The 21,089-nt window shown below is 33.4% G+C and overlaps 1 protein-coding gene across 1 annotated transcript in view; it reads left to right on the forward strand.

The window, feature by feature from the left end:
- The window catches only part of LOC111053118 (hemicentin-2-like), a gene marked incomplete at its 3' end in the record, with an annotated part of 349,249 nt that overhangs the window by 124,962 nt on the left and 203,198 nt on the right, over positions 1–21,089 (forward strand). Inside the window, 2 exon segments of the mRNA XM_039427090.1 lie at positions 12,871–12,958; positions 12,960–13,083. Of these exon segments, the coding sequence (XP_039283024.1) occupies positions 12,871–12,958; positions 12,960–13,083 (212 nt within the window).

Genomic DNA, 21,089 nt, shown 5'->3' on the forward strand with positions numbered 1-21,089 from the left:
TCATACCTAATATAGTCATTGATATGCTATATCAACTGCTACAACTCCCATATCTGTAAAAATCTCAGGAGCTCCGCCTCATCTATGCAAAGTTTGATTTTAGATTCCCAATTATCAGGCTTCAGATACAATTCAAACAGAAAATTGGAAAAGATTAAGCATGAGAATCTCTACAATTAATGGTAAGTTACATTTTCACCTAAAATTGAAAATAAGCTGGAAATTCGATAAAATTTGATTATTTCAATTATTGCAAAGTGTTGGCAACAGTTGATTCTATGAAATCATTCACTATGAAGAGATAGCAGACATCGTTTGTCTTCAGCGTTATTGTCCTGACACCAGCTGGCTCAGATCTTTGAATCAGTAGACTATAGATGCGCGGGAACACTAGCGTCAAGTAATCAATTTTCGTAACGGCAAGGAAAGTTGTGTGAGTGCGCCACACCAGATTTTGTGGTTAATGACCACATACTTTCACGACTTGTGCGCTGGTGATGGGAAACATTATAAAAGTGACAAATTAAAGTGTAAAGTGAAATTGAAAATAGAATATAAAGATGAAACAAATTATACATTCTACTCATAGGATTCAATTGAAGATTTCTTTCCACGATCAGTTTCTAGGATACTGTTTCAAAATCACTGAAATTCAGCCCAATTATTTACTGCCTCTAATAATCTCATTGATCTCCTGTACATTGTGATGTGTCTCTATTCTGAGAATATCAATCTCAGAAATGAGATAGAAACTCATGTCATCCTACTCAGTGATTAGCATTCGTAACCATCAGCGATCTCCCTGCAGGAACGAGATAATTACTGCAAACACACTCAGTTAGCTCAATCTACTATGACGAGCAATAATCAATCATTTCTGCGAATTTCTGCATATTATTCGAGAGTATAAGCTCTCACTAATATATTTGGAGGATATATCATCATCTCGTGTGGAGTTGATTGGAATAGTTGTTGGAGTGGAGGGGTGAAGAGGAGAAGTTTGGAGGGGGTCCAGGGAGGGGGGTCACAAATCGAATTAACTGGCAACACGTCACCGTAAACACTGTTATTTAATTTCAATTTGGACCTACAACATAATTAATTAGGGTATGTCCTGATAAGTAGAGATGTATGCACTAGAGATGTATGCGAATGCATACTAGTGTGGGATGGCCGCACATCTAGAGCTCTCACACTCTCTCTCTCACTCTTTCTCTTACACTCTCTCTCTATCTAGGGTTGTGTGACAGAGAGGACCTGGAGTCCTTACTCTGCCCTTGATAAAGGCAATCAATCAATCAATCTCTCTCTCTCTCTCTCTCTCTTTAGGCTCAGCCTAGTTTCTCCTCCAATGTCATAATTGTATTATGATTATAGTATTTTATACTATAAATTAATTATAAATGAGTTATCTATCTCTCTCACTCACTCTTTCTTTCTCTCGATACATTCTCTCTCTCTCTCTTCTACTATACATTCAACTCTGTCTCTTTTCCACACGCCTTCTCTCCTATCCTCTCTCCAGGGTGTGTGATGAAGAGAGCCAAGAATCCTAACTCCGGTCATAATAAATGTAATTTATGAATTTCTTGCGCTCTCTCTCTCTCTCTCTCTCTCTCTCTCTCTTGCTATAATTATCTTTATCATTGTGTAATACATTTGATAATATTTTCTCTCAATTCATTGGGAAGTCAGCTAGGCTCTATATTAGAAATAATTAAGAACTAGAACCTGATGTAGAATCTAGACCAGGACACAGGATGTATTCTCATATGGATGGTTGAGGAAAAGAAATCTAATTTATGTACATTTTTTCTGTATCTTCTGTCTTTAATCATTTTCATACTACATACTCCATATACCTCCCTATTTCTCAATGCACTTATCACAAACTCTTATTATCATAAATCCACTCTTATCCACTATTTCTTATATCTCTCTGTCTGTTACACTTCTGTTCATCTCTTCTTATCTCTATTCTATCGTTATCAGGGTGTTATCATTGTCTCACTTCCACTCATACCTTATCAGTACCTATCATCCTTTCTCAATCACTCATCAGCTTCTGTCCCACTTACTCTACCTGTACAACTCTCTCTTTTCATACTCTCTCCTCGTCTATCCCATTCTCCTTCAGCTTCAGTTCCACTCTCTCTACCTGGCCAACTCTCTCTTTTAATACTCTCTCCTCGTCCACTCCTTTCTCTCTCAGCTTCAGTTCCACACTCTCTACCTGGACAACTCTGTCTTTTTATACTCTCTCCTCGTGTACTCACCCTCTCTCAGCTTCAGTCCCTCTCTCTACCTGGACAACTCTCTCTTTTGATACTCTCTCCTCGTCTACTCCTTTCTCTCTCAGTTTCAGCCTCACTCTCTCTACCTGGACAACTCTCTCTTTTGATACTCTCTCCTCGTCTATTCCTTTCTCTCTCAGCTTCAGTCCCACTCTCTCTACCTGGACAACTCTCTCTTTTAATACTCTCTCCTCGTCTATTCCTTTCTCTCTCAGCTTCAGTTTCACTCTCTCTACCTGGACAACTCTCTCTTGTTATACTCTCTCCTCGTCTACTCCTTTCTCTTCTAGCTTCAGTTTCACTCTCTTTACCTGGACAACTCTCTCTTTCTATACTCTCTCTCTCGTCTATTCCATTCCCTCTCAGCTTCAGTCCCACTCTCTCTACCTGGACAACTCTCTCCTCGTCTATTCCTCTCTCTCTTTTGGTAGAGAGTTAGTGGGGAGGATATTTTTAATATTCTTTCCGAAGAATGGACAATGATATGTCCAAAGCTCCGCCAATTTATGTAGATGCATAACAATATAATTATCTATAGTTATTATATTACAAATTACTCTTTCATATCATATACAGTTCAATAATTATTTTCTTAGTCTATATTATGTAAATTCATCTATAATTTTGCTGTATTGTAAGCTATTGTATATAAGTGTATAAGCCAGTATATATTGTAATCTACATAAATAAAGTACTCAATCAATCAATCAATCAATCAATCTCAGCTTCAGTCCCACTCTCTCTACCTGGACAACTCTCTCTCTTTTGATACTCTCTCCTAGTCTATTCCTCTCTCACTTACCCGTCCCTCTATCTCTGGCAGTGAGTGTGTAACTGACTATGTTGAAGATGATGAATGGTTTTCTCAGCCACCAGCGTTCCATTCAATTAATCATCGACTGTCGATTGATGCCAGGTTCATCAGGGCAATTAGCATATGACAGACACAATCACGGTCCGCAACAGACTCGCTTCACTCGCCTACGCAGCCATTGTCCGAAATTTCATTATGGTTGAGTAGGTACAGCCCGTAGACTACAGACTCGTCTTGACTCGATGAAGTCTGCAAATATTGACAACCTCTGCTAGACCGATGAGAGTCTCTCGAAAGCTGCGATTGATAGCTGGTCGACAACAACATGCACTAGATTATAAAACGTTCCTACATGTTATTTGCTCCTGTCAATATTGTTGAATTAGGAACATATGGTATACTATTGTAAGATATAATACTACTGTAAGATATTCTGCATACTTTAAGAAAATTTGGATAAACACATTTTCTCAGAGATTGCCATCCACTTAGTTAGTTTTTCCATTAAATTAATAATGCAAAATTTGGATTGTTTATTGAATCATTATTCACTTGCAATTTCACAATATTCTCACATTCACCAATTGAAAGACCAAAATTAGCAACAAAAAATCTGGTGTGGCGCACTCACACAACTTTCCTTGCCGTTATGAAAATTTATCACCTGACACTAGTGTACACGCGCATCTCAAGTCTACTATTCAAAGATCTGCCAGCTGGTTACAGGACAATAACGCTGGAGACACACGAAGTATTCTATCTCTTCAAAGTGAATGATTTAATAGAATCAACAGTTGCCAACCGTTTGCATTATTGAAGAAACACATTTTCTCCAATTTCGAGATTATTTTCAATTTTAGGTGAAAATGTTACTAGACATTAATTGGAGAGATTTAATTGATTGATGAATGCTCAATCTTTTCCACTCGAAATTTTTCGTTTAAATCATATCTGAGACCTGATAATTGAAAATCTAAAATCAAACTTTGCATAAATGGGGCGGAGCTCCTGAAATTTTTACAGATATGGGACTTGTGGCAGTTGATATAGCTTATCAATGACTATTTTAGGTATGGATTTAATCAAAATCGTTGGAGCCATTTCGAGAAAATCGCGAAAAACCCTGCTTTTGACAACATTTTCGCCATTTCAGCCGCCATCCTGAATTGCATTTGATCGAAATTGTTCGTGTCGGATCCTTATAGTGTAAGGGCCTTAAGTTCCATATTTCGAGTTATTCTATTAATTGGGAGATGATATATCGTGTACACAGACACACATACTCTCATACACACACACATACAGACCAATACCCAAAAACCACTTTTTTGGACTCGTTCCCTTAGTCGAAACGTATGGAAATTCAGAAATTGGGGTACCTTAATTTTTTTCGGAAAGCAATACTTTCCTTACCTATGGTGATAGGCCATGAAAGTAATAATGCGAGATTTTAATTGTTTATTGAATCATCATTTACTTGCAATTTCACAATATTCTCACATTCAACAATAATTGAAAGTCCATAATTAACAACAAAATATGCGCTGATCTTTACCTGTTCTGGCTTCAACTCCCACACATTCTTCTAATCGAAATCTTTTCATCTATAGTGAGGTCTTTCTTAGGCTAGCTTCACAAAGCATACGGTTTCATTCGGTTCGGTTCGTTACCGAAAACGAATGAGGCTTTCATACATGTCAGGTTTTAATTCGTACGGTTCTTATTAGGTATTCTCTTCTCAAACACAGCTGTGTTTGGATTTTCACAGTTCATGCTGGTATATTTAACTATAACAGCTGGTGTTAATTGTAAGATGTTATTTCTTGAACAACGAAATTTTTAAGTTAATTAAAAATTGTGAATTTTTTTAATAGTTTCTTTTTTATAATGTTAATTTTGGATATTCTTTTAAATTGAAAATTTGTTCCTTGTTTTGACACATGGTATATAAACTTCATCTCTTCTCTCCATAGATGAAATCATGTAACATTCGTGGAAAAATAAACAAATAAATATTCTTCCTGAGTTTTAATTCATATCTTTCATAATTTTTCAGCAAACTATTCATTGAGAAAAAAAAAATTTCTATGAACTAACCCAATGACCTAATGAATTGACCATATGATTTTGACTTGGAAAATTTTGAAACAGATAATCACAATAAATCAGGTTAGAATAAAAACAAAAAATCTGGTGTGGCGCACTCACACAACTTTCCTTGCCGTTATGAGAATTGATCACCTGACGCTAGTGTTCCCGCGCATACTAGTTTACTATTCAAAGATCTGAGCCAGCTGGTGACAGGACAATAACGCTTGATACACACGAGATCTGCTATCTCTTCATAGTGAATGATTTAATAGAACTAACAGTTGCCAACCATTTGCATTATTGAATAAACACATTTTCTCCAACAGCTGTCAACCATTGCATTATTGAATAAACACATTATCTCCAATTTCGAGATTATTTTCAATTTTAGGTGGAAATGTTACTAGACATTAATTGAAGAGATTTAATTGATTGATGAATGGTCAATCTTCTCCACTCGGAATTTTTAAATCATATCTGAGACCTGATAATTGAAAATCTAAAATCAAACTTTACATAGATGGGGCGGAGCTACTGAAATTTTTACACTTGTGGGACTTGTAGCAGTTGATATAGCTTATCAATGACTATTTTAGGTATGGATTTGATCAAAACCGTTGGAGCCATATTCGAGAAAATCGCGAAAAGCCCTGTTTTTGACAACATTTTCGCCATTTTAGCCGACATCTTGAATTGCATTTGATCGAAATTGTTCGTGTCGGATCCTTATAGTGTAAGGGCCTTAAGTTCCATATTTCGAGTTATTCTATTAATTGGGAGATGATATATCGTGTACACAGACACACATACTCTCATACACACACACATACAGACCAATACCCAAAAACCACTTTTTTGGACTCGTTCCCTTAGTCGAAACGTATGGAAATTCAGAAATTGGGGTACCTTAATTTTTTTCGGAAAGCAATACTTTCCTTACCTATGGTGATAGGCCATGAAAGTAATAATGCGAGATTTTAATTGTTTATTGAATCATCATTTACTTGCAATTTCACAATATTCTCACATTCAACAATAATTGAAAGTCCATAATTAACAACAAAATATGCGCTGATCTTTACCTGTTCTGGCTTCAACTCCCACACATTCTTCTAATCGAAATCTTTTCATCTATAGTGAGGTCTTTCTTAGGCTAGCTTCACAAAGCATACGGTTTCATTCGGTTCGGTTCGTTACCGAAAACGAATGAGGCTTTCATACATGTCAGGTTTTAATTCGTACGGTTCTTATTAGGTATTCTCTTCTCAAACACAGCTGTGTTTGGATTTTCACAGTTCATGCTGGTATATTTAACTATAACAGCTGGTGTTAAATTGTAAGATGTTATTTCTTGAACAACGAAATTTTTAAGTTAATTAAAAATTGTGAATTTTTTTAATAGTTTCTTTTTTATAATGTTAATTTTGGATATTCTTTTAAATTGAAAATTTGTTCCTTGTTTTGACACATGGTATATAAACTTCATCTCTTCTCTCCATAGATGAAATCATGTAACATTCGTGGAAAAATAAACAAATAAATATTCTTCCTGAGTTTTAATTCATATCTTTCATATTTTTTCAGCAAACTATTCATTGAGAAAAAAATTTTTCTATGAACTAACCCAATGACCTAATGAATTGACCATATGATTTTGACTTGGAAAATTTTGAAACAGATAATCACAATAAATCAGGTTAGAATAAAAACAAAAAATCTGGTGTGGCGCACTCACACAACTTTCCTTGCCGTTATGAGAATTGATCACCTGACGCTAGTGTTCCCGCGCATACTAGTTTACTATTCAAAGATCTGAGCCAGCTGGTGACAGGAAAATAACGCTTGATACACACGAGATCTGCTATCTCTTCATAGTGAATGATTTAATAGAACTAACAGTTGCCAACCATTTGCATTATTGAATAAACACATTTTCTCCAACAGCTGTCAACCATTTGCATTATTGAATAAACACATTTTCTCCAATTTCGAGATTATTTTCAATTTTAGGTGGAAATGTTACTAGACATTAATTGAAGAGATTTAATTGATTAATGAATGGTCAATCTTCTCCACTCGGAATTTTTAAATCATATCTGAGACCTGCTAATTGAAAATCTAAAATCAAACTTTACATAGATGGGGCGGAGCTACTGAAATTTTTACACTTGTGGGACTTGTAGCAGTTGATATAGCTTATCAATGACTATTTTAGGTATGGATTTGATCAAAACCGTTGGAGCCATATTCGAGAAAATCGCGAAAAACCCTGTTTTTGACAACATTTTCGCCATTTTAGCCGACATCTTGAATTGCATTTGATCGAAATTATTCGTGTCGGATCCTCATAGTGTAAGGACCTTAAGTTCAAATTTAAAGTTATTCCATTAATTGGGAGATGAGATATCGTGTACACAGACACACATACTCTCATTCACGCACACTCACATACAGACCAATACCCAAAAACCACTTTTTTGGACCCGTCCCCTGAGTCGAAACGTATGGAAATTCAGAAATTGGGGTACCTTAATTTTTTTCGGAAAGCAATACTTTCCTTACCTATGGTGATAGGGCAAGGAAAGTAATAATGCGAGATTTTAATTGTTTATTGAATCATCATCATTTACTTGCAATTTCACAATATTCTCACATTCAACAATAATTGAAAGTCCAAAATTAACAACAAAATATGCCCTGATCTTTACCTGTTCTGGCTTCAACTTCCACACATTCTTCTAATCGAGATCTTCTCATCTATAGTGAGGTCCACGTTATAATGGCAGTATCCGATTAACATTGTTGTTGCTATCCTTGTCTATTATTCGACAAAACAGATAGCACTATTCTTTTCTAGCACCGCATCGTTGCCAAGTCCGTTTTTAACAATGTAGAAATGTAATTAGCCAAGGCAGACAAACGGCAACACCGTTCTCCTATCTTTATCCACTGTCATTATAACGTGGACCTCTCTATAGTTATTTTTGCCATGGTTTAAATGCCTCTTCATTCTTTCAATTTGTCGATGGCGGTTATTGTGGTGGTAAGCCAGATGGATTTGAAAATTACTTGTCATCCACTAATATAGGCCTACATGGGAAAGAAAATTACTTGAACTATAGTGAGGTCCACGTTATAATGACAGTGAATAAAGATAGAAGAATAGAGATGCCGATTCTCTGCATTAAAATTAATCATATTTCTACACTGTCAAAAACATAATTGGCACCGTTGTGGACTTAGAAAAGGATAGTACCACCGGCTTTATCGAATGATAGACAAGGATAGCAAAACCAAAGTTGATCAAATACTGTCATTATAACGTGGACCTCACTATATACATTTCACAATGTGAGTCACGATTATCCAAATTAATTTATTCATTCATCAGATAACAACATACAATATTGGAATGGAAAAACAGGCGCTATCCCAAAACTTCTTTTGTGACCAAATGTTGTCCAATAAAATGTTCAAAAAGTGCAATCTTCAATCTCTGGATCTTCAAATAAAATCAGAAATTTTTTTATTCACAATACACACAATTAATTGAGGGTCCTGCCAAACTCAAAGGTTTTTCGGCGGGTGCCCAGTTACAGAAAAAAAGAGTTACAAAAGATAAATAGACTTAGACTGAATAAATATTAAAATTCAAAGATTTTAAGTAAAAAATGAAAGAAAACTAATACAAAATGCAAAAATAAAATAAGAAATATACATCATATTTTGATACAGAATTAATAAAAAAAGGGAAAATCAAAAATGTATTAGAAAGGAATGAAATAAGAAGGAAAAGGGAAAAATTGTTTTACACAAGTACATTTTTATCATTGAGGAAAATTCATTTCATTTCAGATTTTTCTCCACACACGCACGACTTCAATAATTTAGATTAGGTCTGAAAGGATTTAAAGTGGGATCCTTACTTGAGATCCGGATTGAGTGAAGAGAATGCCTCACTTAGCTTCAACCGATTCAATTTACTCTCAATTGAACAGCGCACCATCGATCGATGGGTTGCCAAACAAAGAGGCAGAGGCTTTGTTTTTGCTGACGGGCGATTTGATGAACGATGCGCTCTAATTTCTGGAGGCGATCAACTGTGAATATTCTGCAGAGAGAAAGTAGGAATTCTAGAGAGTGAAAAGAATTTGAAGAGCAGAAATTCTAGAGAGTGAAAATTCTTGTTGGAACAAACGAAATGTAAATGAAGAATGTAAACAGCGGTGCCATTTCTGTAGATATTCAATGTAAATTTGAATAAGAGTTGGAAGCTGCTGTGATTCTTGCGAGTGTGTACTGACCCTGGATGGGTGACCGGCTCTGGTGAAAAACATCGGAGCTCCAATAGCCGGCTTAGGCGGCAATCAATACGTTTGCCAGACAATCTGGCTTCGAGAGCTCTGTCTTCGATCCCTTCCCATCCTCTCACAATGCTAGTTTGGGATTGGCTGTAACAAAGGAATGTTGATTTTTCAATTGTGTAGATACTTGATATTGGATGCTCTAGCTCTGGATTAATGGTGAATGGAATGAAGTTCTATTGATCATTGTTGAAGTTTAGATAGATGATATTGAATAATATTAGAAGATTATGTAAAACCATAGAGAAACAATAGCGTAAGTAGATATCCAATGGTATAGGGAGTTTATGTCGTAACTTTTACTGTTATCTCAAGCCGATTACTGTCGATCATTGTCGACTTTTACTGTTTTGGCCGGGTGAGAGTGTATTAACGACACAATATGAGAGACTACCAGTGTCACACAGCTTCAAGAGAAAGAACTACGTGGACTACGTATCGGCTTGAGATAACAGTAAAAGTTACGACATAAACTCCCTATACCATGGGATATCTACTTCAGCTATTGTTTCTCTATGTTAAAACATAGTTTTTTTATAGTATATCTTCTCTATTTGTTTTAAATTATTAAAAATTTTGATAAATATGACTGCAACAACTAATGAATTCCTGTAATAAGAAAACCATGTCCAGGTTGCACGTCTATTGATCTCAACCGCTGAAAAAGCATTGACAACGATGGAAGAATTCAACAATTTGATGCAATGTTATAGCCCAATTGCACAAAAGCCTGTTGAATTTCTAATCATGATTAAATTCCAGGAGAGCCAATCAGAGAAGGTTTCCACTAACAGAAGGTTTCTGTAATTGTTTCTCGTGGCATTTGATCGTAATTAGAAGATATCTGACTTTTGTGCAACTTCATCATTCAATGATGCTTAGAGACGTAACTGTGTGCAATCGGGCATGAGATTGAACGAAAATAACTTCTGAATGGAGATGAGATTAGGTCAGAGAGTAAAAAATGTAGGCTATAATCCTCATAAAACATAAACCACCCGTTGGTAAAATTATTCCCCATCAATACTATTTACTTTTCCTACAGTTACCTTGAAAAGTGACGATTCCTGCACTGATTACAGAATGCTAAGATTCACTTTTCCGCTCTAGTGCGGGAAAAAATTTTTCTGCACTCCAGATTTGCAACATGGCAACACAAAATAGTTGGTGGGTTATATGGAGGATTAGTGCACGGAAACAAAAATTAAGTTGGTAAAAATGATTGTGGTTAGATTTAGATGAGAATCATCCCAATGGCTACCCTACATTCATGATAAAATCCCAATCTAGAAATCCAAAACAAGAATAATGTTCATCTAAATCATAATTAAATAATCATCATTTACGAATTCTCATTATTAAATAATAAATAATAGTTCTTTTCTATTGATAATTATTATTTCAACTCCAAGAAATGAGAGAAGTAGCAAATATACATTATAAAATTCGAATCTTGAGGTTAAATGATTACCGTTCGATATTCATATAAATGAAAATAATAAAAAATATAACAATACTACAATAAATATTCTCTGTTGTCTATGTTATTTTTATAAATATTTTTCAGTTCACTTTGAGCATTTTTCTCGTTAATTTGAGCAAAAGTCTAAATTTCTGAATCGTGTTTCAGTAATTTTTCGCTGGTTGAAACAAACTTAGGTACAATTCTTCCCGCTAGGTCACGCGCTTGTCGGTTCAGCCATCTTGTTGTGTTCAGCCATCTTGCATCTCGGTTCAGCCAACAAGCTGTTGGCGTGTATTTTGAATGTGAAGTTTTTGTTCCATCTGTATTTTTTCTGATTCTTGAATGAATAAAAATGAGAACTTTGGCTGAGAATTTTCAACTGCAATTGTATCATTAATTTTTAAATGAATCAAAGTTGCTATTAATAACAGCATCACACACACACACACACACACACACACACACACACACCACACACACACACACACACACAAACATTTGATGGATTTAAGCCATCATTTTACCCATAATCATTCAATCAACCACTTCTCATATTCAATGGTAACTGTAGGAAAAATTAAATGTGAAATACGTGCGCAAAGTTCCTCTGCTGCACTCAAGAAGCCATTCCGCCCTCGCCTACGGCTCGGGCGTAAACGTTTCTTTCGGTGCAGCAAACTGTCACTTTGCGCACTAGTTGCACAAATAACTATTTCGAAATAATTTTTCTTTACAGGTGCAGGTACAGGCTTCTGGACGACATAATTTATAAAATTTCCACACATATTTCATTCGGTGGTTCAATTGAATTCTTGACCAAACGAAAGTCTGTTCTCAGAGTAAATAATCTTTCATTGAGGAATGTTAAAGAATTCCACAGAATGTGAAGTATTTAAACGGAGCAAAACATCCATTTTGTTCTTTCGATAGTCATTGTCAATAACAGTAGAGTTTTGATATTCAGTCGTATTTTCCTCATCATAGGATAAAAGCCATCTTCATTATAAACAATTATTGTGTTCAAATAACTATTCTTCTGAATCTTGAATCATGAAATCTGAATCATATATAATACCCTTTTTAAACCTTCCGGCAGCCGCGCTGTTGTAAAAAGTACAACAGTGTCAGTTTTTTTGCTTCACAAAACTATTGAATGGGGTGGTGTCAGTGAATGAGTCATCTATGCATTCCAAAACTTTTCCTCCATTACTGCACTGAGTTGCAGTATCAACCGAGCAATGGTTCAGTCTTTAGGTGCCATTTAGTCGCAACAGTGCATAAGATAGGGAAAGACTGTATACGGGACTGTAAACGAACCAATAACATAGCTTTGCTTGATGTACCTTATTGGGCTATGAAATGGTAATCATCCAAATGTTCATAGGCGCGAAATAATCCAAGAAGATGGTTAAAGTAATTATACAATTAATTTATATGCTTTGACAGTAAACAGAGTACATAACACTTGGAAAATTGGATGTTGTAAAAAATGCAACACGCGACTGCTCTTGTGGTTGAGTAGGGCGCGACTAAACAATTAATGTGTTCAAATACCTATTCCCCTGAATCTTGAATCATGAAATCTGAATCATATATAATACCTAAATACTTCTATAGAATAAACAATAAAATAAGCACTTGTATAAACCATTTCCATTAGAAACAATTATTTTTCCAATTACCTATACCCCTGAATCTTAAATTATGAAATCTTTGATCATACATAATATCTTTTTTGAATGTTTCTATAAAATGAACACTTGTATAGTTTTAGCTTTCAAGCTATTTTCAAGTGTCCTTCTTAGAAGAATACATAATGAGAATATATTATTTCGTGTGCAGGTTCGATGTACGAGGTCGTCCGTTCAACAAGGCGCTGCTATGGTCGGATACGAATGCGTTCGGACCGCGCGCCTACTTCGTGACGGGCAAAACGACCGTCGGCCGCTCTACAGCTGGAGGCCGTCGAACTCAAGGACGCCGGCGTCTATCGATGCCGCGTCGACTTCCGCAACTCGCCAACTCGCAACTTCCAGGTCAACCTGTCTGTTATTGGTGAGTTTTTCATGATAGAAATTTATTTATTTCATTATTGTGGATGATATTTTTGTAATTTTTCATTCATAATCGAAATTGATTTATTTCATTATTGTGGATGAAATTTTCATAATTTTTCATTCTAAATCGAAATTGATTTATTCCATTATTGTGAATGATATTTTTGTAATTTTTCATTCATAATCGAAATTTATTTATTTTATTATTGTGGTTGGTATTTTTGTCATTTTCCGTTCACATTTGATTCTAATTTATCCGATTCATTACCACGAAATCTATACTATAATGAAGGAAAGAATTGGCTTAATCACGTACAGGATGGGGAATTCACGAATGACGAATCATCACGTCTGAACTACTAGACTGATCAACTTGAAATTGTGCATATAGATTCTTAATTTACCGTGGATCGTTATAGGCATAGTTTCAGTTCTCCAAGATTCCAGTATGTCAAGTTTTCAAGTACTCATACTGGCGCACAATGGATCTTTTTTTGCCGGTGTTTTTCCTCACCTACTGTACTCATGCATGTGAGCATAAACTAAATCTTCATTTAATAATAATTGTAATTCATAATATCATGAACAAGGATATCATTTCGTTATTATTTCTAATTGAATAAATTAACATTTCCTCAATTTTTATGTATGATATTTTTGTAATTTTTCATTCATAATCGAAATTGATTTATTCCATTATTGTGAATGATATTTTTGTAATTTTTCATTCATAATCGAAATTGATTTATTTCATTATTGTGGATGAAATTTTCATAATTTTTCATTCTAAATCGAAATTGATTTATTCCATTATTGTGAATGATATTTTTGTAATTTTTCATTCATAATCGAAATTGATTTATTTCATTATTGTGGATGATATTTTTGTAATTTTTCATTCATAATCGAAATTGATTTATTTCATTATTGTGGATGAAATTTTCATAATTTTTCATTCTAAATCGAAATTGATTTATTTCATTATTGTGGATGAAATTTTCATAATTTTTCATTCTAAATCGAAATTGATTTATTTCATTATTGTGGATGAAATTTTCATAATTTTTCATTCTAAATCGAAATTGATTTATTCCATTATTGTGAATGATATTTTTGTAATTTTTCATTCATAATCGAAATTGATTTATTCCATTATTGTGAATGATATTTTTGTAATTTTTCATTCATAATCGAAATTGATTTATTTCATTATTGTGGATGAAATTTTCATAATTTTTCATTCTAAATCGAAATTGATTTATTCCATTATTGTGAATGATATTTTTGTAATTTTTCATTCATAATCGAAATTGATTTATTTCATTATTGTGGATGAAATTTTCATAATTTTTCATTCTAAATCGAAATTGATTTATTTCATTATTGTGGATGAAATTTTCATAATTTTTCATTCTAAATCGAAATTGATTTATTCCATTATTGTGAATGATATTTTTGTAATTTTTCATTCATAATCGAAATTGATTTATTTCATTATTGTGGATGATATTTTTGTAATTTTTCATTCATAATCGAAATTGATTTATTTCATTATTGTGGATGAAATTTTCATAATTTTTCATTCTAAATCGAAATTGATTTATTTCATTATTGTGGATGAAATTTTCATAATTTTTCATTCTAAATCGAAATTGATTTATTTCATTATTGTGGATGAAATTTTCATAATTTTTCATTCTAAATCGAAATTGATTTATTTCATTATTGTGGATGAAATTTTCATAATTTTTCATTCTAAATCGAAATTGATTTATTCCATTATTGTGAATGATATTTTTGTAATTTTTCATTCATAATCGAAATTGATTTATTTCATTATTGTGGATGAAATTTTCATAATTTTTCATTCTAAATCGAAATTGATTTATTTCATTATTGTGGATGAAATTTTCATAATTTTTCATTCTAAATCGAAATTGATTTATTTCATTATTGTGGATGAAATTTTCATAATTTTTCATTCTAAATCGAAATTGATTTATTTCATTATTGTGGATGAAATTTTCATAATTTTTCATTCTAAATCGAAATTGATTTATTTCATTATTGTGGATGATATTTTTGTAATTTTTCATTCATAATCGAAATTGATTTATTTCATTATTGTGGATGAAATTTTCATAATTTTTCATTCTAAATCGAAATTGATTTATTTCATTATTGTGGATGAAATTTTCATAATTTTTCATTCTAAATCGAAATTGATTTATTCCATTATTGTGAATGATATTTTTGTAATTTTTCATTCATAATCGAAATTGATTTATTTCATTATTGTGGATGATATTTTTGTAATTTTTCATTCATAATCGAAATTGATTTATTTCATTATTGTGGATGAAATTTTCATAATTTTTCATTCTAAATCGAAATTGATTTATTTCATTATTGTGGATGAAATTTTCATAATTTTTCATTCTAAATCGAAATTGATTTATTTCATTATTGTGGATGAAATTTTCATAATTTTTCATTCTAAATCGAAATTGATTTATTTCATTATTGTGGATGATATTTTTGTAATTTTTCATTCATAATCGAAATTGATTTATTTCATTATTGTGGATGAAATTTTCATAATTTTTCATTCTAAATCGAAATTGATTTATTTCATTATTGTGGATGAAATTTTCATAATTTTTCATTCTAAATCGAAATTGATTTATTTCATTATTGTGGATGAAATTTTCATAATTTTTCATTCTAAATCGAAATTGATTTATTTCATTATTGTGGATGATATTTTTGTAATTTTTCATTCATAATCGAAATTGATTTATTTCATTATTGTGGATGAAATTTTCATAATTTTTCATTCTAAATCGAAATTGATTTATTTCATTATTGTGATAGAAGTTTATTGTTTTGTTTTGTGTTAGAGAGTTAATTGGTCTGATAAGCTGAAATTTCAATCGATACTTTTTTTTGGACTTCGAATTTCATCTAATTGTATTTAATTGTAAATGAAATCAACATAACCTCTCTTGACTGTCAAAGCCTCTAAAATTATATAATCATTTTAAAATAAGAATACTTTGATCTCAACGAGTCTAATATCACAATAAGTTCTTAGAACAGCATTCCCTTCCAGGAAATCGTATTCCAAGACTGATTAAACTAGAAGACTCAGAAAACAGGAGCGAATCAGCTGGAAATGAATGGGAGGTTCAAAAATATTAAACCTTATTATAGCAGAACTTCTGAAAAACTTCAACCATTGACTCTATTCAAAGTCGATGCTATTGAATGATTTTCTTCATAGAGCTAGATAAAATTCAAAGGAGTTGAAAGTAAATATCGGAAAATGTACACTCTGAATAAATTCTGAGATGAATTTTTCCTTGGTGAAACGACTTGTTCCAAGTATCAGTGAGCGACTTAAGAATACGAGACTGCATTTTCTTCCGATCGAGCGCACACTGTATTTCTATTGCCCGATTTTTTTATAATCAGATGAATGAATACACGAGCGGACTTGAGTTTGTAGTTTTCAAAATTGTTTTTGAAAAATTGATCGAATCGAGAATGGGGAAGTTGAACGAGTTAATTAAATTTCATAGTGAAGTTTATCTGTAGATTTTTCCTCGCAGGATTTCATCAGCTGCTTTTAATTTGTTTTGTTGTGGCGGCGGGAATGTAGAGGAGTGGGGGAAGAGGAATTAACAGTTGGAGATTTTTGCAATCATCATGGATGACTCAAGTATCATGGGGGGAATAATGGTTGAGGGGCTACTAGACACTCAGGTCCTTTCAACAACTTCTTCCTATAGTGAGGTCCACGTTATAATGACAGTATTTGATAAACCTTGATGTTGCTATCCTTGTCTATCATTCGACAAAGCAGGTAGTACTATCCTTTTCTAGCTCCGCAACGATGCCAAATCTGTTTTTGACAGTGTAGAGATTTAATTAATTAAGGCAGAGAATCGGCAACGCTGTTCTTCTATCTCTATCCACTGTCATTATAACGTGGACCTCACTATACCTCTTATTATCTTACTGTTACTATCTTTTGGTAGGTTCTTATCTTACTTCTTCTTCTTCTTCTTCTTCTCCTTCTTCTTCTTCTTCTTCTTCTTCTTCTTCTTCTTCTTTTTCTTCTTCTTCTTCTCCTTCATCTTCTTCTTCTTCTTCTTCTTCTTCTTCTCTTTCTGTTTTTCTACTACTCTCGTCCGTTATATTCTTTATCTTATTCTCCCTTTTTTTTCATCTTCTCTTTCTTATTCTACACTGTATTTTCATATTCCTCTTTTTCCTTTCCATTTTTCTGCTCTTATTCTCCAGCTTCTACTTTCTATTCTTTCCTCCATCGTCTGCTTTTTCTCTACCTATAACAACATTATCCAATTCTTCATCTTCCTCCGCTTCATTTTCTCTCTTTTTTTCCTCATTCTTATTTTTCCAGTCTTCTTCTTTGTGTTGCTCTTCGTTCCTTTTAATGCTTTTCCTTCATCGTCTACTTCTTCTCTTTTTTTTGTATTTCTCCTCATATTTTTCCTTTTACATCATCTTCCAATTCTCCCCCTTTCTCCCCTTCATTCTCATTCTTCTTTTTCTCCTCACTGTTATTCTTTCAGTCTCCTTTTTTTTGTTATTCGTTTCTACTTTTCATGCTTTTCCCTCATCGTCTGCTTTTTCTCTTCCTTTTTTTGTCCTACTCCTTCTCATCTTTCTTATTCTACATCATCCTACAATTCTTCACCTTCTTCTCCTCCATTTTTCTCTTTTCCTCCTCATTCTTATTGTTTAAGACTTCTTTTATGTAATCTTCTTTGTTTCTACTTTTTATACTTTTCTTTCATCGTCTGCTTAATCTCTTCCTTTTCCTTTTTTTGTCCTTCTCCTTCTCTTCTTTCTTCTTTTACATCAACCTCCAATTCTTCACCTTCTTCCCCTTCATTTTCTCTGTGTCTCTCCTCATTCTTATCATTTTAGTCTTCTTATCTGTGTTGTTCTCTGTTTCTACTTGACAAGCTTTTCCTTCATCGTCTACTTCTCCTTTTTCTTTTTCTTCTTTGTCCTCCTTCTCCCCATCATTCTTCTTTCTTTCCATATTCTAATTTCCCTCACCTTCTCCTTCATCTTCTTTATTTTTCTCCTCATTCTTATTTTTCGAGTATTCTTCTCTGTGCTGTTCTCCTTAGTTTCGCGAAGAGGCAGACAAAAAGTCGGCTTCCTTCCTCTTGTGATTAAGACAGTGTAACGGTTGAAATTTAGTGGCTAAACTTCCTTCCAGCTCCCAGCAGCGCACGTCCCACAATGGCACCGCTCGCATTATATTTTCTATAGTATAATTCGCCACTTTTATGTTTAAAGTTTCTTTCTGTTATGAAGGCTCACTTCCGGCTTCCACTGGAAAACACTTGCTCTCTCTGTCTTATTGTCGGTTGCGCTCATATCGTCATCTCTGTCTAGCGACTCCATCTTCAATTTTCTTAGCGTTTTTGTGACTACCTGGATGGACTCTTGAGAGTTTGCTCTAATAAGAGCGCTCTATTTAAACGATGCACAATAGAATAGAAATGAGATTACTGGATAAACTTGATTGTTGAGTTCAAGTGGATACTAATCAATTGTTTTACTTTCAAATTCGTATAACCAATATTATTATTACAATATATATTGGTATTTCTTATAACATTGATATTTACAACGATAGCCCTTCTATAGTGGGGCCAATGTTATAATATTGCAGTGGAGAAAGATATGAGAAAAACGTTGCCGATCCTCTGTTTTGTCAATGCCTTCTATAGATGGTAGCTGATAACTGTTCAGTCACGTTTAAAATAATCAATTAGATTTTATTAAGTGAGAAATTATATTTTTCAATAATTTCATAATTAATTTTTATGATTAAGATAAAATATTTTGTTAATCAATTATTAATTCGACATTGTTAAAAGACAAGTGAGAAAGAGATAGCGCTATACACTTTGTTGAATGATAGACATGGGCAGCAATACCATTGTTAATCGAATACTGGAATAGTAAGGCTAGTTTCACACTCATTCGGATCGTTTCGTTTTCGGCAAATTCCGATAAGTGTGAAACGGTAATTCGGATTGAATTCGGTACCGAATAGAAACCGCATAGAACCGAACGCCCACTTGACTCTAATAAATTCCATCAGGTTTCAATTCGTTGCTAGCGAGAGGCTTCTTTCACACACTTTCGGTTCGGTTCGGTTCGTTTCGTTTTCGGCAAATTCCGATAAGTGTGAAACGATGATTCGGTTTGAATTCGGTACCGAATAGCAACCGCATAGCACCGAACGCCCCCTCGACACGAATAGGTTTAATTATATTCGAATTCGTGCTAAGGAAACAGGAAAAAACAAAGTCTTTCACCACGCTTGCCTTTTTTGTTTTTATTTTAACCTGTGTAAAGTATCAAATTTGGGTAGATAAAAATCCCTAACAGAAACAGTAATAGGTCTGAAAATAAAGTAACTGGCTAATATCGCCAAATAGATAATAACTAAGATTAGATAGCATCAGCTTGTACTGGCTAAATGGTACAAAAACCTAAAAAGGATTTGAAGGAATTTTATTGCTCATAAATAGATTATTATATAAAATATTTGAAGATTGAGGTTAGGTACATGTATTCACGGATCGGTGACCTGGAGATCGATCAAATCGAGAAACGTAGAATCTGACCAAAACCCCTTGGCAGAGCTCTATTGCAATCAAACGGTGTGCAATGTGAAAAAACACCTGTTCACGTGGCTAATTATTAGGTAGCATGAAATTAATATTAATGTATAGAATATTAGCTAGCATGTAAAGAGCATAACAAATAAACCAAATAAAAATAATTAAGTGTATTCAGGAAATAAGAGTTACCAGGCGCATGAATACCGAATAAAATTTGCATGCACCAATAGTAAAACGGCAGTTAATAGGCGGCAACTGTAGGCCAATTCAAAAATATTTCTATATATTTATATAAATGTACTAGATTTTGTGTAAAAACTTTGTATAGTCTATGTTATCGATATGGCTCGAATGCAAAGAAATTATTAATCGTACAATCTAAGTAATATTTTGGCATTTTTTGTAAGATCTATTTGAACCTAAATGGCGGAGGACTAAGATATTCAAATTTTATGTTAATTTGAAAGTCGGAAATAAGATTTGTAAAATTGAGAAGGAGAACCAGCACTCGCCAACCAAATGCCACCAGGAGAGGACCCCAAATATTTTAGAGCGTAGTACCTTGATAATGATTTTGTAAAAGTTAAAGTTAAAGTAAATTATTAAATTTCTTAAAAGACTTCGTGATGCTATTGTGAAGCAGAAGTCATTTTCATTTTTAAATAAATTTATAACCCCTTGGAAGAGACGATTCCGGCTACCATATTCCCGGACCACATGGAGTTGGATCGACATCGGCGGCTTACAGAAGATTTTCGACACGTGAGTGATTAATATGAATTAGTGATGGCGCCCTAGTGCTTCGAATTAATCTAATGATCAAAGCTAGCTCGCCGAAAGGGTTTTTTTATTATAAATTAAGAAATTAATAAGAGTAATACTTGCGCAAGTAAAATTAGTATTAAAGGTATTTATTTGAAAGAAAAATATAGATCAATATTTCAGAAATTTCTATTAAATCAAAGAAGTACAAAATCTAGGCTATTAAAACATATGCATATGATATTTAATTTTTGCCGTATAATTTGCGATAGTTTGTTATAGCTCTAATTCACTAGATGAATGGCTCTACCTATTCCGTCAGGTGCCGAATCTTGCACCCTGAGATAAAATATATATTCGATACAAAGAATCTGCTAAGCACCAGAGATTTATATATATATATATTTGGATTATTATTGGCTAATTTATCAAGCTGATCTTAAAGCACATATTTTTAATTGAATTGTCCAAGTCGACAAGTATTAGCAAGCGCATATCGCAGCTCATGCAAAAGAATGCATATAATTTTAAGATAAAGGCACATGGTAATGATACGTGCCATAAA

Source organism: Nilaparvata lugens, chromosome 4, assembly GCF_014356525.2.
Source record: "Nilaparvata lugens isolate BPH chromosome 4, ASM1435652v1, whole genome shotgun sequence".
Lineage (NCBI taxonomy): Eukaryota > Metazoa > Arthropoda > Insecta > Hemiptera > Delphacidae > Nilaparvata > Nilaparvata lugens.